Source organism: Delphinus delphis, chromosome 16 (genome assembly GCF_949987515.2).
Source record: "Delphinus delphis chromosome 16, mDelDel1.2, whole genome shotgun sequence".
In the NCBI taxonomy this organism is placed as follows: domain Eukaryota; kingdom Metazoa; phylum Chordata; class Mammalia; order Artiodactyla; family Delphinidae; genus Delphinus; species Delphinus delphis.
In genome coordinates, this window is record NC_082698.1 from 19,542,978 (window position 1) to 19,564,924 (window position 21,947).

General features: G+C 37.8%; 1 protein-coding gene across 2 annotated transcripts; it reads left to right on the forward strand.

The window, feature by feature from the left end:
• The first annotated feature begins 5,899 nt into the window (after positions 1-5,899).
• On the forward strand, positions 5,900-20,837 carry SMNDC1 (survival motor neuron domain containing 1). 2 transcript variants are annotated; one of them, XM_060034087.1, is made up of 6 exons: positions 5,900-6,065; positions 7,248-7,367; positions 12,377-12,519; positions 13,134-13,295; positions 15,183-15,336; positions 16,173-20,837. In XM_060034087.1, exons 2-6 carry the CDS (start codon positions 7,248-7,250, stop codon positions 16,308-16,310), a joined length of 717 nt encoding a protein of 238 aa, XP_059890070.1. In that variant the 5' UTR covers positions 5,900-6,065; the 3' UTR covers positions 16,311-20,837. The 2 variants fall into 2 exon arrangements, with proteins under 2 accessions (XP_059890070.1, XP_059890071.1); XM_060034088.1 differs by lacking the exon at positions 5,900-6,065 and adding an exon at positions 10,284-10,471 and having other exon boundaries at positions 7,271-7,367.
• Positions 20,838-21,947: the final 1,110 nt, after the last annotated feature.

Below are 21,947 nucleotides of genomic sequence, written 5' to 3' on the forward strand. Positions count from 1 at the left end.
GATTCCCTCTTCAGGACTGAGGTGCTTGCTCTCCCGGAGGGAGGGAGTGTTGGTGGCTGAGTTTACAGCTGAACTGCTCTTAGCCCACTTCACAGGGGCAGCCCATATCTATTGGCTGATTATTCGATTTGGGGTGGGTATAAAGCCCTGGCTCCCTTGACTTCAGGTGGGGAGCATCTCTGAAGGGCCATCCCAGCTCCAGAGCTCCTACAGGACTGGCTGAGGCCTTTGTTGCAACTGTGTTGCAGCTCCTTCTTTCTCCCTCTGCCCCATCCTGCTCCTGTTACCTCTCACAGGTGATGTTCCCAAGGGTATACCCCAATAAACCTCTTGCACATAAATCTGAGTCCTTTTCCCAGGAACCCCAACCCATTACACCTACCAGGACCACAAAGAGCCCTTCGTGATCACTAATTACAGAGAATGAAGGTGTCCCTGTAGAAGCATGTATGTATTAAATGTACTGGGTCTTGAACAAGATGAACCACACTTCCTACTTATGTTTCAGCTTATGTTCTAAAACTGACAACAGAGAGATGTTGTAAACAGAACACGGTGATCTAAAGGAATTTGGATATAAAGTTATTTTATTAAAAAATTATAGCAAGTACAATGTGTATATTAAAACCAAGAACCGGAGTTGAGTATAGATGAATAGCAGGCCTTCGTCACTTGGTTACTATAAACCATAGTTTTTTTGGCTGTTTGTTTTTCCCTGTCTTTTCCCCAACAAATCTGTTCGGCAATGTTCCTTCACTAAGGCTCCATCACTGGGGTGGGGGGGGTGGGGCGGGAGGGAAATCGGACATCAAAAAATACCTGTGTCCCTACTGCCACCTAATGGTTCTTTGAGCATTAAGGTCTCCATTGCGTAGTTCTTTTTTTCCCAACTGCTGACACTATACCAATAAATTGGCTAAATGTGACCATATCAAACTATGGACCACTAGTCTTACTGTGGCAAAACTCTGGGGCTCATTCTGGCTTCTGCAAAAAGTCATGTTAACTGTCTCCTTTTTCCTCTTTACATTTGGGAATATATATCCCCCTACTCCCCATGGTTGTTTGTTATAATATGTATTCTTTTAAAAAAAGATTGTTTTATTATCTATCCACTGCGCAATAAAAGTGATGTGGAATGTACCAGGCTTTTCCTGCTTTTTATGCAATAAGCTTTTTCTAAGATAAATAAACAGGCAACATGAATATGGGAGGTGGGAAACACAGATAAGGAGGGTACTTTCAGGGGCTATGATGCAGATGAATTCAATTAACTCTGGGTGTAAAAGACCATCTTAAGACTACTGATGGAGGCTGTTATACAAGAAAGCCAAACAGAACCAAAAAATGAAAAATGCTCCTGTCACCACATCAGAGGGCAAGGCCCACTGCACTCTCTCTTGCATGTGGGGAAGTCAAAGTAATTTTTTCTCATGCTTTCCTTCCTGGCCTTCAAAGAGCTCCTGTGACTACTTCAACCTCCACTGCCCACATCTTCCTGCTAAGCCTTGACCCATCTGGCTTTCTGTGGCTTTTTGTTTCTGACAATCACATAAGCTTTTATAATCTCCTATATTACTTTTGAGCTTGTTAAACCACTGCTAGCTCCTAGATTTCTCCTCAACTATCTGCTGCCTTTCCTCACCATTCTCCGCCAACATGCACAACACCAGCCAAAACTATTCTAACTAGTCTATGAACACTTTTCTCCACCTTTTTCCTTTGAAAATTCCGAGACATAGTTTTTCAACAAAAAGTTGAAAGATTAGTGCAATGAGCAAACACATGCATCCTCCACAATGACTGTTAAATATTTTGCCACGTTTTAATTCTTTCTCTCTCCATATGTGTGTGTGTGTGTACATACACACAACGAATTTAGCAAAATTTTATGTAATTTTTTGGCAGAACTATTTGAAGGTTAAGTCATAGATGTAATGGCACTTCATCCCTAAATACCTGAATAGGACATTCTTCTAAGTAAGTTAAGAAAGTTTCACACCTAATAAAACTAACCATGATTCAGTATCATCAGATATCCAGTCCATATTGATATTTCCCAAAGTGTCCTCAAATTTTCTTTTACAGCTTTATTTTTCCAACCCAAAACCCAATTAAGATTTGCCCATTGCATTCAATTGTTATATCTTTTACCCCACTCTTTTTAATGACACTGACCTTCTGAAGAATTTAGGCCAGTTTTCTTATGTCCCACATTAAGGGCTGGATCTGATTCTACCCTCAGGGTCATTTTACTTGTTCCTCTACCCCTGTATTTCCTATAAACTGGAAGTTGGGTCAAAAGGCTTGATTATATTTAAGTTGAGCATCTTTGGCAAGGTTCCTTCATAGGTAATGTTGTTACTTCACGTTGCATCAAATCAAGAGGCCTCTAAAGTCAGGTTACTCTACCATTAGTGGTGCTAAGTGTGAGCACTAGGCTAAGTTGGTGACTGCTGAATTTCTTCATTGTAAGGTATATTTTCCCCTTTATAATTATTAATATATGGAGTGATACTCTGACACTGTGCGAACATCCTCCTTTTCGCTACCTCCTTTTCCAAGATGGATTTTAGCTTCTCTTGATGACCTTTGCCTGAATTATTGGGGACTGCACAAGGTGATTTTTCCAATTCCATAATTCCATCTATGTTTATCGGCTGGCATTCATTTATAAAGAAAAAAAATCCCTTCCCCAACCCTTGATTTTGAGTATCACTCTGGACTTATGGATTTTTAAAATGTATTTAATGATTTGACAATCTATCACAGTAATTATTCTTTTTGGTGCCGTGATTGACTCATATTTAGCCAGTGGAGTTCCCTCAAGCTGGGTTATGTGAACTTTTGACTTGATCCTGTTAGTTTTGGGGCACTTCCTTGTTTTCTGGCAAGATGTTCCAGGCTCACCTTTGTACTATTGTACTTTCTGGGCCTAAGACCCAAAAGCAACCATTTCCCCCAAGAAATACTGTTTTTTTTTGTGGAGAATTGCATTTAAATATCAAGATATGGGCACCCTCCACTGGGTAACATTACTTCTAAGATATATGTGTATATATATATTTATTTTCCAAAATTCAAATTTAACATCAGAGAGCTTTTCCCCAAAACCTTCTTTTCTAAATTTTTTCTTTCCTCTTATTAGAGTTTTAACTAACAAAATTTATTAATAATTCACTTTATCTAGAGTAGACATAAAATTTTAAAATTACATTACTAATAGTACTATTAGAAATAAATCTGTGATGTTTGAGATTTTTTGTTTTTGTTCTTTCTGCCCTCAGTATACATCTCACTAAGAATGTAGGAGTACTATTAAACACCACTTTCAAACAGATCTAAAGAACTTTGATGACTCTGCCATTTCTGATCCTTGTAGAGCCTAGATTATCATTTTTTCAAACTAATCCTTTTTTCTTTTTTTAGTGGTACACGTGAAACATACAATAGCTGAAAATGTGCATCCTAAGACTAGAAAGGCAATGCAGATTTCAGTGAACAAATCAGGATTGCTATGACTGGTGAGCACCTGCATCAGTCAGCATTCATTTAAGGTTGTTTTTCCATCAAACTTAAGTGGATGATATAACCTAAGAGTCATCTCAGGGTATATTTTCAAGGTACTGTACCCCAAAACACTCAATAGGCAGAAAAAGCCAGTAGCTTGCCCTGCATCAAATCTCCATGCAAACATTCAGAACACCTATTATGACTAAAAAGGTCAAAAGGCATAGATAGTTATTTTGACTATGTACACATCTCTAATTCATTACCTTAGGCATTTGTACAGATAGCAAAAAAGGTAGGCAAATCTGGGGCTACTTTTAGTCAAGAAGGAATACAGTAAAAGCTAAGCTAAAGAATGCAATCTCCCATTTAACCAACATGTACTAGTTTATTCTATACTTTTATGCTCTGCAGTGAGTTGGTACATTTCCAAAGGCAGTGGCTATACTTTAATTATCTTTAGTAGTGAAAGGAAATAGCTGCATATATGACAATGTGGAGTCTTTAAATTTTATGTACTTACTGAGTTCAATAAAATAAATACCAGCTTTAAAGAACTAGAGGTTTTAGATACTGTTCTTTTTGAAGATAAACTCGATTAAATTTGAGTGAGAATATTTTAAGATTTTGACACTTCAAAGGAAGTGGTAAGTCAGAACGCCTATTTGAAGGAACACTCTTAGTCAAAGCTTGTACTTGCTCCAGCTTTGTCTTTAAAAGCACACAGAATCACAGTGAAAAATAAATGAATACATGTAGTGTTTATAATGGTGTCTGGTACACACAACTGTTATCTCTTTGTGAGAACTAATAATATTCAGTATAACTTTTCTTTCCAAATATAATCTATGTTGCACACAGGGAGAGATTAAAAGCAATCCTGAAAACAAAAGCTATCAGAAAACTATTCTGAAGCTTAAAAATATTTTCCTATTTTCTGATCTTGGGGGTTCATTAAGAGTTCTTATTTGAGAAATTTTTAAACAGCTGTAAAGTTTACTTTATATTCATGGAAGATCCTCCTGGCATTAGTTCTTAAAATACACAATTGAAATAAGAGTTGTCAAATACTACATTGTGTTTTTAATAGATTTCTACTATATTAAAGAAAAGTACATCCTCTCTGGTTTGTCTTCCCTCTTAATTCTAGCTACACACTGCTGCCCTCTGCAGCATTTTCCATTCTTGCAAGCTGACTGCCACTCTTAATCGTCACAAACCCACCTTAGAGGAGGGCTTTCTGAAGGGTCCAGCTACAGACCCCAATCCTCCAGGGAATGTTCTTTCCTGGCATTCACATAGCCTCTTCGTGTCTCAGGCCTTTATCTTTTTTTTAAACTAGTTTTTTTTAATTGGAAAAAATATATACGTATGGTTAAAAGGATAAAAACGATTATTAGTGAAAACATGTGGCTTCCACTCCAAATCTCTACATAGATTCGTGCATCCGTCCATAAATGGTATATATTATTACAAACATACACACAACACGCATTTCTTTTTAAACATAAGTGGATGTATTCACACCACCGTTTATCATTCACGATTGTAACTTGGAGATTGTCCCCTTTCAGGCGGTATTAACCTATATAACTTAATTAAAACCAGTAAGTGCTAACAAAATAGGTTTTTCTTTTCTTTTTCACGGTACGCATGGCCTTTATTGTTTGCTACAGGAAGTGGAAGAGGCGGGGATGCGACAGCTCCGGCTCCTGGGGCGACTCCACAGATTGGGTCATCGCCCTCGAAAAGTCCAATTAATCTACTCTCGAATAGGTTCTGCCACAATCTAATCAGCTTTTTGTTGCCACTAAGACTTTTATTATTCTGTGAATCGGTGGTTCTCAAACTTGACCAGACATTGGTATCACCTACAAGCCTTGTTCAAACAGGTTGCTGAGGCCATCCTCAGAGTTTCTGACTCAAAGGTGTGAGGTGGGTGTTGAGAAACCGTATTTATAGTAAATTATTTTTGCAATAAATTACAAATTACTGTAAAAGAAAAAATACCACGCAAGGCTGATGCTACCGGGACCACACTCAGAGAACCAACCGGTAGTATGAATGCTGTATTAAACCCCGTTCCTCCCACCACCCAGCACCCTGGGAACCTCAATAAGTGCCCAACGGCACCGAGCCCTGAAGTAACTACCCAACTGACCCCCACTCCGAGCCGGAACTAAGATAAAACGAACCTACATCCGGCGCCTGGCGCATACCAGTACGTCATTTCCTTCCTACGAAACCCCGCCCACTTTACTTCCCTAACGTGATTAAGGGCCGGCGGCCTAGAGGGAGGTGGGAATCACGTGAGTCGAGCGACGTCTTGCGAGGATTTTTAACCTCTCGCGAGACTTCACCCGCCTCCTCTATTCCTCCTTCCAGTGCCCGGCTTTAGTCCTCTCCCGCTCGCCGCTGAGCGAGATATTCTTTTCCAGACCAAGTCGCCTAGTTGTCGCCGCGGAGCTTTTGCTTGCTGCTGCCGCTGTCGCAACCACCACTGGGCTGCTTTGCCGCGACCCCGTCCCGCCGGCACGCCCCCAGCCCCACACAAGGTAACAAACGCGATGAGGGAGAGAGTAAGGCCTCGCCGGGCTTCGGCCTCCCCCTAGTTGAAGCGGAGGCCTGAGGCCGAGGAGCGGGCCGCGCTGGAGAGGCCCGGGCGCCGGCCGGAGTGTCAGGAGCGCCGGCCTCCTCTTCCACCCAGAGTTGAGCCCTGAGCGGCCTCGGACGGGGTTGGGCTAGCCGCGGGAACCCAGCGGGTGGGGTTGGCATTTTAAGGACGCTCCGGGCCCTTCCGAGCCTGTTTGCGGGTGGGGCTCCGGCTCCGGGGGCCTCCACTGGGTTCGTGTTTTCGGTTTCCCTGGAAGCTGTTTGAATTTCGAGGTCTGAAATGGTCGAGCAAGTTGTGGCGGACTTTGAGGTGTTGAGTGACCGAGGGGGAGCAGCCTGGCTTGCTCTAACCCTTTGGAGTCCTTCCAGGCTGTGGTTGGACGGGGATTGTAAAACAGACGGGTCCTCGGAAAACCCGTATGTTTGCTAATAAAGCGAGAAAGAATTCTCTCCTATCTTACTTTCGGGAGAAGAATGAGCCAGATTTGGTGAAAGCCACGTTCCTTAGATTGCCTAAATAGGAGAGTATCAGTGCTGTTTCTTTCATTGCAGAAAATGCATCGTCAGTATTTAAGTGACTGGGTTTTTGCTCTGGATAAGAGTTTCTAAACGCATTCATACTAATTGAATAGCTCTTGTGGAGAGCTATTTGTGTAGTTAATCCAAAATCAGTTGGAATTGGTTTTGGAAGTATTTTTTAGTGCTTAAAAATCAGAAGCCTCAACACTTTCAACAGTTTAGTGCCCTTTTTTTTTTTTTTTTTTTTTTTTTTTGGTGACAATATAACAATCCTATTAATTGAGCCTAACACAGTGCCTTCCCTGTTACAGGACTTTAAAGAAAATTAGAAGTTCTTCTTTTTCCTCTTACCTCTTGCTTTCTGTTCCTATATGGAATTTGTCTGACATGTTTATAATCATCAGAATACTTGAAGTTTGTGTTTGGCTCACAGCTTTTTTCTGAATTGAAAGTAAAGGTAGTAGTGATAAATTACGCTGCAGTGAATTATAATAATGAGTTGGGAGCAAAATTGGTTAGGGTTGATTCAGGCAGACAGGGAAAATTATTTTTTATGGTTTTTTTTTGTTCCGTTTTCATGACCTTACTCTTTTTATTTTCTTCAGATGTCAGAGGATCTAGCAAAGCAACTGGCAAGCTACAAAGCTCAACTCCAGCAAGTTGAAGCTGCACTGTCTGGAAATGGAGAAAACGAAGATTTGCTAAAATTAAAGAAAGATTTGCAAGTAAGTATGAGGGGACACTTACAGTTACATTGCTTGAAAAGAATATTTTTGTGTTTTACAAATGATCTATTGTTAAGAATCTGTGGGTATCCAGAACACCATTTGGAGGGAGTGTTTCACCCCTTGTGCGTACAAGTGTGTACGTACATAGGCATACTTGGCTTCTAGGAGTAGCGTTGCTTCCTCAGTTTGTGTACATCAAAATGATTGAAGCATTGTTCTTTGTTAACGTCAACCTTGTATGCTCATATAATTTTAAAAAATAAGAGTTAACGTTAGAAGTCATTGTCAAACTTTCTAGAGAAAGAGGTACATACAATTTTACAAGGAATAGCTCTTCTGTTTTTAAAGACCTGGAAAAGGAATTTTAGTTCAAAGGGTAACTAAAAGGAGGAAAATATAACCTGATTAAGATTCTTTTTAATGCCAAAAGATTCTTTGAAAATGAAATAGAGCACGCATGCCAGAGATCCTGTGTGTGTGTAACAGAGCTAGCTCTAGTGCCTTGTGTTGAAAACACATTATAAAAATACCTAAAGAGATGCTTGTTTTCTGCATAAATGTTATATAATGTTTGAACTTAAGGCTAGGTTTTACATCTAGTTTTTGACACTTGTTAGCAACTTAAAATTAAACCAAATCTATGTGAGAAGGAGATCTTAATTTGTTCTTTTTGTTGTGGAGGGGCAGTAAGTATGAAACCTGCTTTTTAAAACTTGCTCTGGGGTTTCGAGACAAACATAAAGCCATGATAGTAAATATCTGTTATTTCTCGGAACAATAGGTTGATTAATAAAAATATCATATATAATACTTGTAAATATGTATGAGTTTTCATCTTAACAAATTTGTGAACTTAAAATTCTGAACCTGAGTTTTTGGAAAGTTTTAAAAGATGATTAGATGGTCTATGTTCACTGATTCAAAACAAAACTTGAATCATCTTCATCCTATCTAAGTAATCCTTTCCCTCCCTTTATATCATCCTCTTGCCCATTAAAATTATTAAATTTTAGGGATATTAGAACTGCAAACAAATGAAACTTACGTGAAATGGGGTCCAGATTCAGGATTCTGAAAGCACTTACCTGGGTATAATTAAGATGAGTTAAATATTTTTGGGTTCAAATTCTGGATTTAGGATAGACTTTCATGAAGTTGCAATAGTATGTTATTTTTCTAAAAACACAGAAATCAGGGCCTCTCTTCAATACGTAGAAATCAGGCCAGTGGATTTCAAGGAGCCAGTCAATAAGAAAAAGATGTTTTGGGAGCAGTTTCTCCCACTCTCAGGCCAACTTTCTTCTTGCCTCAAGGAGAGAGCCTGGTATGCCCCCATCTCTCTGTCTCTCTCTATCTTTTTTTTTTTTTTTAAATCCAACTTAAAAGCAGTGCTTTTTTCTTTGAAGAAAAAACGTCATGTGCTAGTGTTGTATATATTGCTTCCTGGGCAGTAGGAGGGAGGGGTATATGTGGAACTGGTGGAGGGGGGAGTTGGGAGTGAAGACTGAGAACGTTATTATGAGGTAATAATGTTACAGAGTAAATTCTCAGAGCCTGGGCAGAATTGTCTTATTAGGACATGATCCATAGTGGAAATACTATTGGGAGACAGACCATTGTAGTAGGCATTGTAGTAACCAGGTAAATGGCTTACTTAGGGTTCAGTTAATAATGACCTGGGGGCCATTTTTCTGTAAAATGTCCTGTTTTCTGTAACCATTTTGAAAAGCATTGTCCAATAGAAGTTTCTGTGGTGATGGAGAAGTTCTGTATCTGCTGTGTAATATTATAGCCACTACCCACATGTGGCTGTCGAATATTTGGAATAAGACTAGGATGGCCGAAGAGCTGAATTTTTAATTTTATTTAAGTAGCCATATGTGGCTACCATATCAGATGGCACAGATTTAGAAGCATAAGTTCTAACACTTCAGTTAGAAATAATAGAGAATGTTTTTCCTGACCAGTCTTGACTTTGGATTCTTTTCCTCTTATTCTGTCATGGAAAAAAAAATCATTTTGGTTACTAGAAATAGGTCTGTTCTGAATTGAAAACTTCTCAAAGGTGGAAGGCATCATTTAGGATTACATAAAATTCTGGAAAGTTTTGTGCTGTCTGCTTCCATCTAGTAATTGTTATCTCCATTGACTACAGCTACAGCTTCTATTTTGTCATAGGTTTTTTGTTTTTGTTTTTGCGGTACGCGGGCCTCTCACTGTTGTGGCCTCTCCCGTTGCGGAGCACAGGCTCCGGACGCGCAGGCTCAGCGGCCATGGCTCACGGGCCCAGCCGCTCTGCGGCATGTGGGATCTTCCCGGACCAGGGCACGAACCCGCGTCCCCTGCATCGGCAGGCGGACTCTCAACCACTGCGCCACCAGGGAAGCCCAGGTTTTTTGTGTGTCTGTTTGTTTTTTTTTAAATCCTTTTCCTTCTCTGCATTCTGGGATATACCTTGTGCCATTGATATTTAATCCTGCCTTTTATATTTGCTGAAGAATCTGTTCAGACTGATGACTTGAGTTTGTGGCCTCCTTTATTTTCTTGTGTTCCTTTTATGGAATATCCTTACTCTGGTTAAAAATTTGTTTGCCCTTTCATTTATGCAAAATGTTCTTTCTGCATTTTTTTCAGTGACCCTCATTTGCCAATAAGGCTTCTATGTTTATTTCTTTATGTACTATCTTTCATATAAAGTTACTCAACAGGCAGCAGATTAATTTACTAAAGTCCTAATTGCCTTTCTTTTTTCACTTAAAAGAAGTGGGTTTAGTAAAATCCAGGCTAGCTAGTTGGCTAGCTCCCCAGGCAGTCTCTGATAATCACAAAAAATAGTCAGTTTATTAGGCTGTTTGCTGAATACACTGGTTCTAAAGGAGGCAGGGGTCAAGTCACTTGTCTCATATGTTACAGTGGCTCTGCATCCCCGAAACGCCTTCCTTCAGTAAGCAGAGTGCTTGAGTGCACCCCCTTTGACCTGCTGATATGTAGATCACAACATCTGATGCTTCCTGGGATTGCCGATTACTGTAACTGCTGCCCATCTGTCAATGAAGGAGCAGTTTCAGAACTCAGACTTGGGGGAGGAAAAGTAATTAATGGTATGTACCTTTAAGAACTCCCTCATACATAAAATAGTTTCTCTAATACTTTGGTCCATATACACATGTGAAGAAAAAAAAACCATTTAGAAGGGTCTTTATAGTTGTTGGGAGGGGTATGTAAAACATGGCAAAGTAAAAAGACAACTAGAGATAAATGCTCCAGATTTTTTAAAGTGTCATTTCAGTGCAGGACTCTGGAAATTATAACATGCACAGCTTTTCAGGACCCTTTTCTTTGGTGAAAATGTATTTCCTTATGAAAATATAGTGGGGAGATGTTTTATCCCAAGACACGTAGAGTTCTAAATCTTGAGACCTACAAACACAGACTTTATGTTTGTGCTTTAGTAGTTAAATGATCCCTAGTTAAATGGAATTATTTAATGATAGGGATTGTATGGGCTCTTGAGTCAGGCTTATTGGATTACATTCTTGGCCCTAAAAGTGGTTAATTAAAAACAAGACTGGATGATTTACTCTCCTTCTTTGTGTAGTACATGATCTGTTTATTTGGAAGTTCTTTGCTTATTTGCAAAAGTTATTTGCAAAAGATTGTCTTATTAAAAAGTATTTGAATGGATATTTGGCACCTAATAAAACTTTCATTAAAGATGTTAATCTACTGAATTTTTAACTTAAATCTGAGTCTTCTAGTTTTTACATTCATAAAATTTTTTAATTACTAAAACTGATCTTTCTCCAAGGGCTTTAATAATTCTTTTTTTTAAGGCTCAAATATAAGTTTTTAAGAAATAGCCAGGAAGATTTAAAATCTTTAGGAGAGAAGTAACGTTAAACTTTCTTGTCTATTGAACCAGAGCTACTATTATAAAACCTCAGTGGGAACCAGAAGAAACTCAATACAGAGTGCAACTTTGCTAATTTTTCTCCCAGAACATAATAATGTGATGTTTAAGATATTTTATTTGCAACAGCAGAGGAACAGGTATGCAAGTTCTTAAAATAAATCAGATAAGGTGATGCATAATATGAGTCTTCATCAGAGTAAAAATATAGCAGATTGGTAGCAGAATCTATCAATTTGTTCTATTTCTTAAGTTTTTTAACCAGCCCTACTAAACACCTTTAAAGCCAGTAAGTGTAAGCCTGAGTTAGAAAATACATTTGCCACACAGAAAGGTTTTGCCTACCTGTGTGTGTTACAGTTATTTTATTTTTTTTCTTTTAAACGAAGCTGTGCTAATGTGCTTAACATTAAGGTATTGGGATGTTTTAAATCTGACTTGGTAATTTGCTTACCCAAATGGGATAGGTTTTATAATAAATGAATAGAGACACTACTGTTTTTAAAATATATCTACAGTACTTTGGTAGAAATATGTATGAGCAGGAACATTTTTATTACTAATAAGGCTGCTTCAAGTGTTTGGGGGTTTTTGAGGGGGAGCTCACCTGTTGGCAGGCAGTTAATACGACTGCCAAGCAGTGCCCTGTAAAAAGTGCAGTTGCGCGACGTACACCTGACAGTGATGTGAGAGAAAAGTGATCTTGAATCTAGGTCAGTGCCTTACAGTTGACTGTTTCTCATCTTTAGGGAGGTCTATTTAGCTAAAATAGGTGCTTAAAAATAATGTACAGTGTAAATTCAAGTCTACCCTATTTCTGTTAGTATTTGAGGTTAATTAAATTGAAAGGCAACTGCCTGGGTTTAAATCCCAGCACCAGTGTATAAAATACTGTATCTCAGTTTCTACATGGGGATAATCACAGTATCTACATCATAGTATTGTTATGAACTGCAAATAAATATGTGTAGAGTACTTAATGAGTGCTATGTGGTATGAGAGCTGTTATCAAAAACTGAAAGAACTTGCTTGTTGAAAGTAGTTGACAATGTGAATTATAAAAATAATGTTAATGGTTTTTGTTTTTTCTTTTTAGGAAGTTATAGAACTAACCAAAGACCTTCTGTCAACTCAACCTTCTGAAACGCTGGCAAGTTCAGACAATTTTGCTTCTACTCAGCCCACTCATTCATGGAAAGTAGGAGACAAGTGTATGGCAATCTGGAGTGAAGATGGACAGTAAGTGTAGAAAAAAACTGTAACTATAACATGAAATAGTAAAGTACAATGGTAAGGTGATTTTAATCAGCTTGAACTACCCTATTTTAATCTTTCTATAATAGCCAGTATGACTTATAGAACGAATTTGATTCTTGGGTGGTTAACATTAATACAGTTTAATTTTTAGCTTTAGGTTAAGTTTTAGGGCAGAAGAATGGCTTGGATCCTAGAGGAAATAAACATGAAAGTAGAGGAAAATGAATGGATATTAAAAAAAAAAAGTCTAAATTCTTTTTTCCTTGAATTGAAAATTGAGTAATCGTTGGTTATCTTAGACTTTTGTGAAGCACATATACTGAAATTATTCCTATAAGAAGTATCTTTTCTCAAAAGAGATTGACTAAAGCACATATAGTAGACATGTAAGAGACTTCCTTGGCAATATTTTGGTTAGGACTTCCTTTTTAAAAAGCAGATGGCTAACTCCAGCCACTATTATCTTTGCCAAAGGGACATTTGATTATAGGAGTTTCATTTTAGACACATTGAATAGTTGAATCACTGCAGTATAAGTCTTGTAGGCTGAGTGCTAAACCTTTACTCACCTGCTTACAGCCATGATATCTTTACAGGTGTTATGAAGCGGAGATTGAGGAGATAGATGAAGAAAACGGCACCGCTGCAATCACTTTTGCTGGCTATGGCAATGCTGAAGTGACTCCACTGTTGAACCTCAAGCCTGTAGAAGAAGGAAGGAAGGCAAAGGAGGACAGTGGCAACAAACCCATGTCAAAGTAAGTGACTTTGACTTAAGCATTTTAAATGTAATCTTCCCCATTTGGGTACTTGAGATGTCTGCAGAATCTATACAGGCTAGACTAGAGTAAGAAACTTGTAATACTGTTTACCATTATTTTGAAGATTAGCAGTGTATGGTCAACATTGTCTTTATATGTATGCCTAGGTAAAGTGAAGACATTTTGGTTCCCACTTAGGCATTTAATGAATAATTATTAAGAGGATTCTATATATTGATACTTCTCACTAAACCAGGTTCTGGGTTCCATCACAGCAAAGAAGACCAAATTAGGCCTTGTCCTGACTGAGTTTATAGTCTAAAGAACAAACACATAATTAAAGAAGAACTTTAATAATAAAGTATAAAAGTAATGGAGGGAACATAATGGGTACTTTTAGGGAACAAAGAAAAGGTACCTAAACTGCATTTTAGTCATCAGGGCAAATTTCTTTGAGGAAATGATGTGTAAACTGAGATTTGAAAAGAAGAGGTGTTAGCCAGTTAATGAACTAGAAGGTATGATCTTGGGCAAGCTGCTTAACTTCTGTTTCCTCATCTGTGAAACAGGGACAATAGTATATGCGTTATGGGGTTGTAAGGATTAAATGACAGCATGAGTAAAACATGTAGCACAGTTCTTGACATGTAGTAAGATCTCACTCAGTAAATGTTTACATTTAAAGAAGAAAACCAGGTGGGAACATAGAGGTAACAGAAAGAAATTCCTTTGGTAAAAACTTGGGGCTCGAGGGTGGGTGGTTTGACAAGAGAAGAGATTAGAGAGTCAGAGGCCAGATCATAAAAAGCTTGAAAGCCACGGATGCATTTCAAGTAGAGAGGATCTGATGTGTTCAGATTGGAGCTTTCGAATGATTACTGGCAGCAGAGAGAAGGCAGCTACTGCTGTCTTCCAGGTGTAAGATGATCGTGGACCTGAGCCCAGGGAGTAGCAGTTAAGGATGGACCCATGTATAGTTTGAGAGGTGTTTAAGAGACAGAATGAACAATTTTCAGTTCTGCATATTTGCCACAATTGGCTATCTTTTGGATTTGTTAGGAGTTTTCAAAACTTAAGTTGCTACATAAATATATTTGAATTTGGGAAAATTGTATCATCTATTAAAATAAATTTGGTTTAAGCATCCCAATAAGAAAGATTGTAGAATAACATGACATTTCTATTTTTAGTCTTTGATATTTGTTTAAAAACCACACTTCATAGTAGTGATTTTATGATACAGAGGAGTCTAGATCATATAGCCTTGTTTTTAAAGACCTCTTTCTTCGTCCTTCTTTTGGTGAGAAGTCAGTGTTAACAGACTGAGCAGAAATTGAGAGGGCTTTAGGCTCTGATTGGAAAACCCTAGTTGTTTTTGTTTTAAGAATTGTTAGCTATGATTTCCCTTTGTACTGCTGTGCTCTTCCAATCTACATGAAATAGTTTTATCTGCATTGAATCTCTTCATACAGTTTTTCCAAATGGGCAGCATATCACACTTGCTAACTGCCCATTTAACAATTGATACAGGTTTAGATAGCTTTTAATGTTGAAACTCCTCCTATTCCTAAAACACAACTGGCAAAAGCCATGTAAATGGCAAATTAAAAGTCATAGTTGCAATGTTTGATTAAATGGGTAATACATTACTACACTTGCGTTCAAAAGCTTCCAAGGATACTGTATATTTCAAATAACATTTATTTCTTAGTAGTCCTGAGTGATCGGCATTGATGTTAGCTTTTATTTGTGGGGTGAAGAATGTGTAAGTTCATTAGGTTTTGGGGTTTTTTTGGAGGGAGCAGTGGTTGCACTGCTAAATATCTCTAAGGAAGTCATCTTTTACATTTTAAGAGTTGACATTTACCTGTTCTGTCCACACAGAAAAGAAATGATTGCCCAGCAGCGTGAATATAAAAAGAAGAAAGCTTTGAAAAAAGCACAGAGAATAAAAGAACTTGAACAAGAAAGAGAGGACCAGAAGGTGAAATGGCAGCAGTTCAACAACAGAGCCTATTCTAAAAACAAAAAAGGCCAGGTTAGTAAATCCTTTCATCATACTTTGTAAATTTGCAAAGTGCAACTGTCTTTAAAATAAAGCGAGCACAAAATAACTTTAAAATGAAAAAGGAGGTTCATAGATTTAACGAAATAGTAACTGGATCTTGAATTCAGAATCCTCTTTAATCTTTATTTTTGACTTACTGAAAAATATCTCCATTAGCCACTGTCTCTGCAGTGGAAGCACTATGAATGAGTTTATGCCAGGAATTACAAAAGATCTGGGTTATTTCCTTTTATTTTATTTTAATTTTTTTTAAATTAATTTATTTAATTTATTTATTTTTGGATGTGTTGGTTCTTCATCGTTGCACACGGGCTTTCTCTAGTTGCAGTGAATGGGGGCAGGCTTCTCACTGCAGTGGCTTCTCTTGTTGCAGAGCACGGGCTCTAGGCGCGCGGGCTTCAGTGGTTATGGCACGTGGGCTCAGTAGTTGCGGCTTGCAGGCTCTAGAGCGTGGGCTTAGTAGTTGTGGTGCATGGGCTTAGTTGCTCCGCGGCATGTAGGATCCTCCCGGACCAGGGCATGAACCTGTGTCCCCTGCATTGGCAGGCGGATTCCCAGCCACTGCGCCACCAGGGAAATCCCTGATTTCCGTTTATAAACTAAAATTTGAAAAATTATTTGTTATCTTACATACTGCTTAGAGTGTATTGAACCCTACCTGATTTGTTAACATGCCTTATGTTGGGTGTCACTAGTGGGTTTTATGAGCACTCAGGTTCCCTTGAGGTACTTTTCCTTATAGGTGTATTTTGGAATTTTATTTTTTTCCAAAACTAATCAAGAATTGTTTGTTTCATTTCTCCTAGGTAAAGAGGAGTATTTTTGCTTCACCTGAGAGTGTAACTGGCAAAGTTGGAGTAGGAACTTGTGGAATTGCTGATAAACCTATGACACAGTATCAAGATACCTCTAAATACAATGTTAGGCATTTGATGCCTCAATAATCAGAAAAACTGTTGGATTTCATCTCTGCAGGGCTTTACATTTACCTTTTTATCCTTATATTTTTCTAAAGGTAAATTATTTGTTAGACAAGTAAGGAAGATACCATTGTCGTCATTGTTTGACTTCAGTAGAATGAAACTTGAAGAAATTGTATTTGATAACTGCTATTCATTTAAACTTTTTTCATTACTACTACCAGTTTCCTCAAAGTTTGTTGGGTAAAGCAACTTTTCTAGATAGATGCTGAGTAAATACAGCACTTAGATTAATTATTGATCTTCCTAGTATCAGGCCCCCACTTAATGGATGGCATATACGTTTTGTAAGGTTCTAACTGGGAAGTTTCAGATGCTTTGAACTTGCCACATATTCTAGCAATTCACTGGAACATCAAGGCAAAATACCAACCTGCTAAAGAGAACTTCTCTTCATTTTTTTTTTGTCTTCAGCTTAAACCTAGCTGTTGCCCAGTTAACCTAAAAGTAGGTTAATTTGTAAATGGCAGAGTTTTTTTTGAGGTTTTTCTCAACTCGTTTCCTAAGCCTATTAGGCCATCTCTAAAATTGATCCAGCTCTGTATTCTTTTCATTGAATTTTAGTTTTATGTAAGAAACCATGTTTAGGACCAGCTACCTTTTCTAATGTTTTTTTTTGTTTTTTGTACGTTTGCTTTCCTCCTGTGTTGATTTTCACTTATGGTAGTGGTACCATTTTTTGGATGTGTAATGTTTATATGAGAAAACAAAAAGCTGATGTATAGCCCTGTATACAATGTAGATACTATTTTTGTAAAAAACCGAGGCTAAATTAATGAACAAGAGTACCGAATGTTTCATCATTAAAAATTTACTGTATTTCTTGTGCATTAATCTGACCATAATTTCCCTGTATAATGTTCACGTAGCTGAGTTTGTAATTTTTGTTAACTAGATCAAGTTGTCAGCATTTGTTGGTAAGTGAGCATCACAATTATCCTGAGTTGAGTTTAAGCCAAATGTATGCGTAGAAAAGGGTCTTCCTATTAATGGAAGATGGTGATTTTTAAGATGTGTGTTAATTTCAGTTTTTGTATGTTTAACTTTTATTAAATAAAGTGTTTTTAAAATCTCCAGGGTGTGTTAACAGAAAGGTGAAGTTAGCTGCTAGCATTGATATAATGATTAAGCATACATCATTTCCACAGAAAAGAATATTGAGTGTGTAATAAATGTTTCGATAAATCCTTATGTGCGCCTTATATTGGACATAAGAAATTGGAAAGGACAGACTAGTTTTATTTTAAGGGTTGTGCTTGCATAGGGGTGTTTGTAAATTTTTGGTAGAAGGGGAAAATAAAAATTTTTATTTCATTAAGAAAAAAAATTTTTTATTTCATGATTTTAATTTTTTTGGTAAATTGAAGCTTTTTAAAAAATGTTTTTGGCCACGCAGCACGGCATGTGGGATCTTAGTTCCTGGACCAGGGATCAAACCCGTCCTGCCTGCAGTGGAAGCTCAGAGTCTTAACCACTGGACCGCCAGGGAAGTCTGGTAAATTGAAACTTTCAGGAGGACAGTGATGAGAGAGAATTCCTCGTGTCTCCATCTCCCTCCCAACTCAGGAGATCACTGTTGTTTTGTTTTTTTGTTTCTCTCCCTGTAATTTATGGCCAAAGGGTAGAGCACATAGGACAGAATGAAAGGTGAAGTAGTTTTTCAATACAAGGCACAAATTACAGTAGAAAAGGAGCTACTTAGCCCGAAAAACTTCTAAATATACTAATGTTCTTGTTACCAGTATAACAAACTTTAAATCAGTGGTATCCTTAAAGGATTGCAAGGGAACCCTAGTAATTAAAAAGCGCTGGAAGGAAATTTGGTATAACTCTGTGGCCATACAAAGTGGTTTTTGGTGAGATTATCTTGGTATGTTTGCTGGAGTAATAGTTCACCTGGTGTTTGTGTAGGCAAGACTTGTGTTGAGACTCGTGCCTCCTTTGACTCTATGGGCCTTCCTTTCTGCACATTAATTTTCCTGGAGGGCTTTGCAGTAGAAGGAGAGAGAAGGGGAAAAAAAAAGTGACTGTGTTGTAGAAAACATTTTTTAACAAATAGGCATATAGCATGAAGTCAAGAGCCTGTGTGTCGAAGACCTAGATGTGGTCCTTTGTAAAGTCCTGTTGTCAGGATGATGATAGTTTCTCTGGACTAAACTTAAAAATTAGGAATCCTGGGGGGACCTGTCTCATAGTGGATGCTGAAGTTGAGAAAATCTTAATGAGGAGCATGATACCAATGGTATTTTACAAATGCAGGTGGTTAAGCTCTCAATATTCTAAAATCAAATATGATGCTTGGTCTATGAAGGTTTGTTATAAAATTTAATGTAGAGGTTACCCTCTTGTCAAGAAAGGAGACATGAAGCTCTGAAATGGACAGACTGAACCATACTTGATGGCCCCCACGTGGCTGTGGTTGCATTTGTCTTTTCTCAAAACTTGACATTTGACTTTGTTATTGGCTCTTTCAAGGAAAGTACAGTCCTAACACCCCCAAAACAATTTTAAATTTTAATATTAATCACAGATAACAGTGTTTTAATTAACATGTAGAAAAGTCATATTGGAAGAGCAAGGACTCTGGAGCCAGACTGCTGTGTTTGAATCCTGGCTCCCTCATTTATTATTTGTATGCATAATTCTCTGCCTCAGTTTTCTCAGCTGTAGAATTAAATTAATACGTTTCATTAGGTTGTAAGGATGAGTGAGTTAATATGTGTGAAGTGTTTAGTAGAGTACCTGGTATGTTGTAAGCACTATAGATAGAAGTGTTTGCCACTACTGTGCAGAGCTAATGATGACTATCTGATCTTTTTTCCTTAACTTGAATAACAATTCACATTATAATGGAAATAATACTATTGCTTATAAATGTGTTACTGAAATGTTACCAAATTACCAAAGTTCTAAGACATTAAGTAATCCTGGTAGAGGTTTAAATTTTTGTATTTAGGGTTTGTTTCTTAGTGGGAAGGGGGTTACACTCCTAATAAAATCACTTTTTTTTTTTAATTTAATTTTTATTTTTGGCTGCGTTGGGTCTTGGTTGCTGCGTGGGGGCTACTCTTCGTTGCGGTGCACGGGCTTATTGTGGTGGCTTCTCTTGTTGTGGAGCATGGCCTCTAGGCGCGTGGGCTTCAGTAGTTGTGGCACATGGGCTCAGTAGTTGTGGCTTGCGGGCTCTAGAGTGCAGGCTCGGTAGTTGTGGTGCATGGGCTTAGCTGCTCCGCGGCACGTGGGATCTGCCCAGACCAGGGATCGAACCCGTGTCCCCTGCACTGGCAGGTGGATTCTCAACCACTGTGCCACCAGGGAAGCCCCACTCGTAATTCTTGATTAAGATTAATGAGGGATTCTTGGATCTGGGTCCTACCCCAGGCCTATCCAGGCCAAGGTATGTCTTGTTTTTTTGACAGACACCACACAGGTGATTCTGATGTGCATCCCTGGCTGAGCACCATGTTTTAGGTTAAATGTGAAAACGGTCGGATTTTTGAAATGAAGGCAAAAATTTATAAGTGGCAATTTTCTGAGCCCAATTATGAAGACTTAGGCATCAAACCAAAGTGAAAATGCATCCATTTAACGTAACAACTCATTTTTTTAAATACTTGTTTTTTCACAACAAAGGATGTGCATGTGCATGCACGTGTGTTTCCATTACAATGCAGTTTTAATGCTCTGTATGCCTTTAAAATAGCAAGGGAAAACCATGAAGTGACAAAGGAAACTCAGTTTTGTAAGTTGTGTGGTGTCTGTAGATTGTGATTATATAAGGTGAAAAATACCACTTGCAAATTAAGCGAAGTATTAGAGTTTTGATTTGGCTTTTTGCCTCAACTGGGTATTAACTGAGATATAAAAGAAGGAAGAAAATGTATTAAACCCAACAAGGTTTTGTATTTGTTAAAATATTTAGAGAGTTCAATAAACATGTGCTGAATTGTATTAAGTATTTGTATTAAACTATGAAACAACCAGTTAGTATAAATGGTAATTTACAAGTTCAACAGTAAACGTAAACATTCTTTGTATCTAGGATTTTTGAGTTGCAAGTTAAACTGAATTTTTACTGCAGTGGAGAGGAAAAGCATAGCAGGTAAAATAACAGGTAATGCCATAGTTTAAACAAAACCAAAGCTATTGATTCCCCTTATACTATGATTTTTTTAAAAAAGCATACCTGTATAGATGGGTATAGACGTATTCTTAAGAAACATCTCAAGAGGTTCAGAAACCCGTAATATTGACATTCTAAGAATTTGTTTTGGCCTAGCCAAAAGTAGTAAAACAAACAAACAAAAACAGATGAAGGTGTTATTCTGTGAGGGTCCTCGCTTGCCTTTTCTGCCATTCAGCTTAAGTATGTAAAGGTTCTTTTGTGGCCTTGAGTGGCGAAAAGCAGATCTGAGAATAATGCTGGGCTTGGGTTAGCTGACAGCTGAACTAACTAAAAATATCAAATTATGGCTACTTGTCATCTTTTAGTTCCCAGAAATAAAAACTGGCAATTTACTTCCACCAAGCACCTTACCAGTTCATTTTTACAAAACCAGTATGGACTTGTTACTGGAATTATTAAAATTGTAACTTGTTTCCCCAGTTAGTTTTTTTTAAGAGCACAGCTAAAGAAGCTATGGTTATTCTTATTGGGAGAAAAGGTTTGTTTTTTGTGTGAAGAGCTACTTCACACAAAAATCATGGTTATTACTTTGCTGGCTCATGATTTTCCTTTTTTGGTGAAACTGATGTGCTTTTGTTTTTTCTCCTTTCAAGCCCTGTACTCACTTTAGCAAGATGCAGTGAATTTCTGACCAGAGAAACAAAGAATTCAGGCTTGGAGGAAACACTTGACTCTACATCCTGGGAAAACTAGAGTTGAAGCCTGAGATCGGTAGCGAGGCTAGTCTTTAATAGATGGTAATTGTCCCAATTGTTAATTGCTCAGAAGTATGCAGGAAGGAGGAGTAAGTATCCCTTTGGTTCTTTTGCTTAGAATTTTTCCCTCCAAAATCCCTGTCAGGTTTAGTTGACCTAGCTTTCAGAGTGAGTGTGATGAAGCTGCTAATTTAGAAACAACTGACTTCTTAAATTTTTATTTCTTACATACATTTTAGAGATATTTTATGGCTTTTATGTTTTTACAATGCTATTCTGTACCCTGGTGTGAAAATCTAAAATATCCCAGTTATTGTCCTCCTAGTAAAGAGTAAAAGCATTTTTCCATAGCTAAGAGCTTGAAAAAATAGAAAATATTCCAAAATTATAGGAAGTTGGCAGTACTTTATAAGAGCTTCATTTAAGCCATTTCCCCTAATAATTACTATATAGAAAGGTAAAACAAACAACTGAAGCTGTCAGCCAGTACATCTATTTTGAACTACACTTATTATTTCCAAGAATCAGATGTATTCCAAAAGAAAACTAGTTTCCTGTTGGATCTGGTACCTAGGCCAATAAGATTTTTCTTCATGGTGAGGCCAGCACTAAAATATTAACTAGGACACTCAATTTATTATGCAATGGTTACTATCAGTGTATAACATACTCAAGCTCAGGCCCTTTCCTTTTTTTAGGAAGACCAGGTAATCACTAAAA

What these genes read in the sequence shown, in the direction of transcription:
- SMNDC1 (XM_060034087.1), top strand. Translation starts at nt 7,248, where the DNA reads ATGTCAGAGGATCTAGCAAAGCAACTGGCAAGCTACAAAGCTCAACTC. An exon ending in ATCTGGAGTGAAGATGGACA is followed by an intron (nt 12,520 to 13,133) that starts GTAAGTGTAGAA and finishes ATATCTTTACAG; the next exon opens with GTGTTATGAAGCGGAGATTG. An exon ending in GGCAACAAACCCATGTCAAA is followed by an intron (nt 13,296 to 15,182) that starts GTAAGTGACTTT and finishes CTGTCCACACAG; the next exon opens with AAAAGAAATGATTGCCCAGC.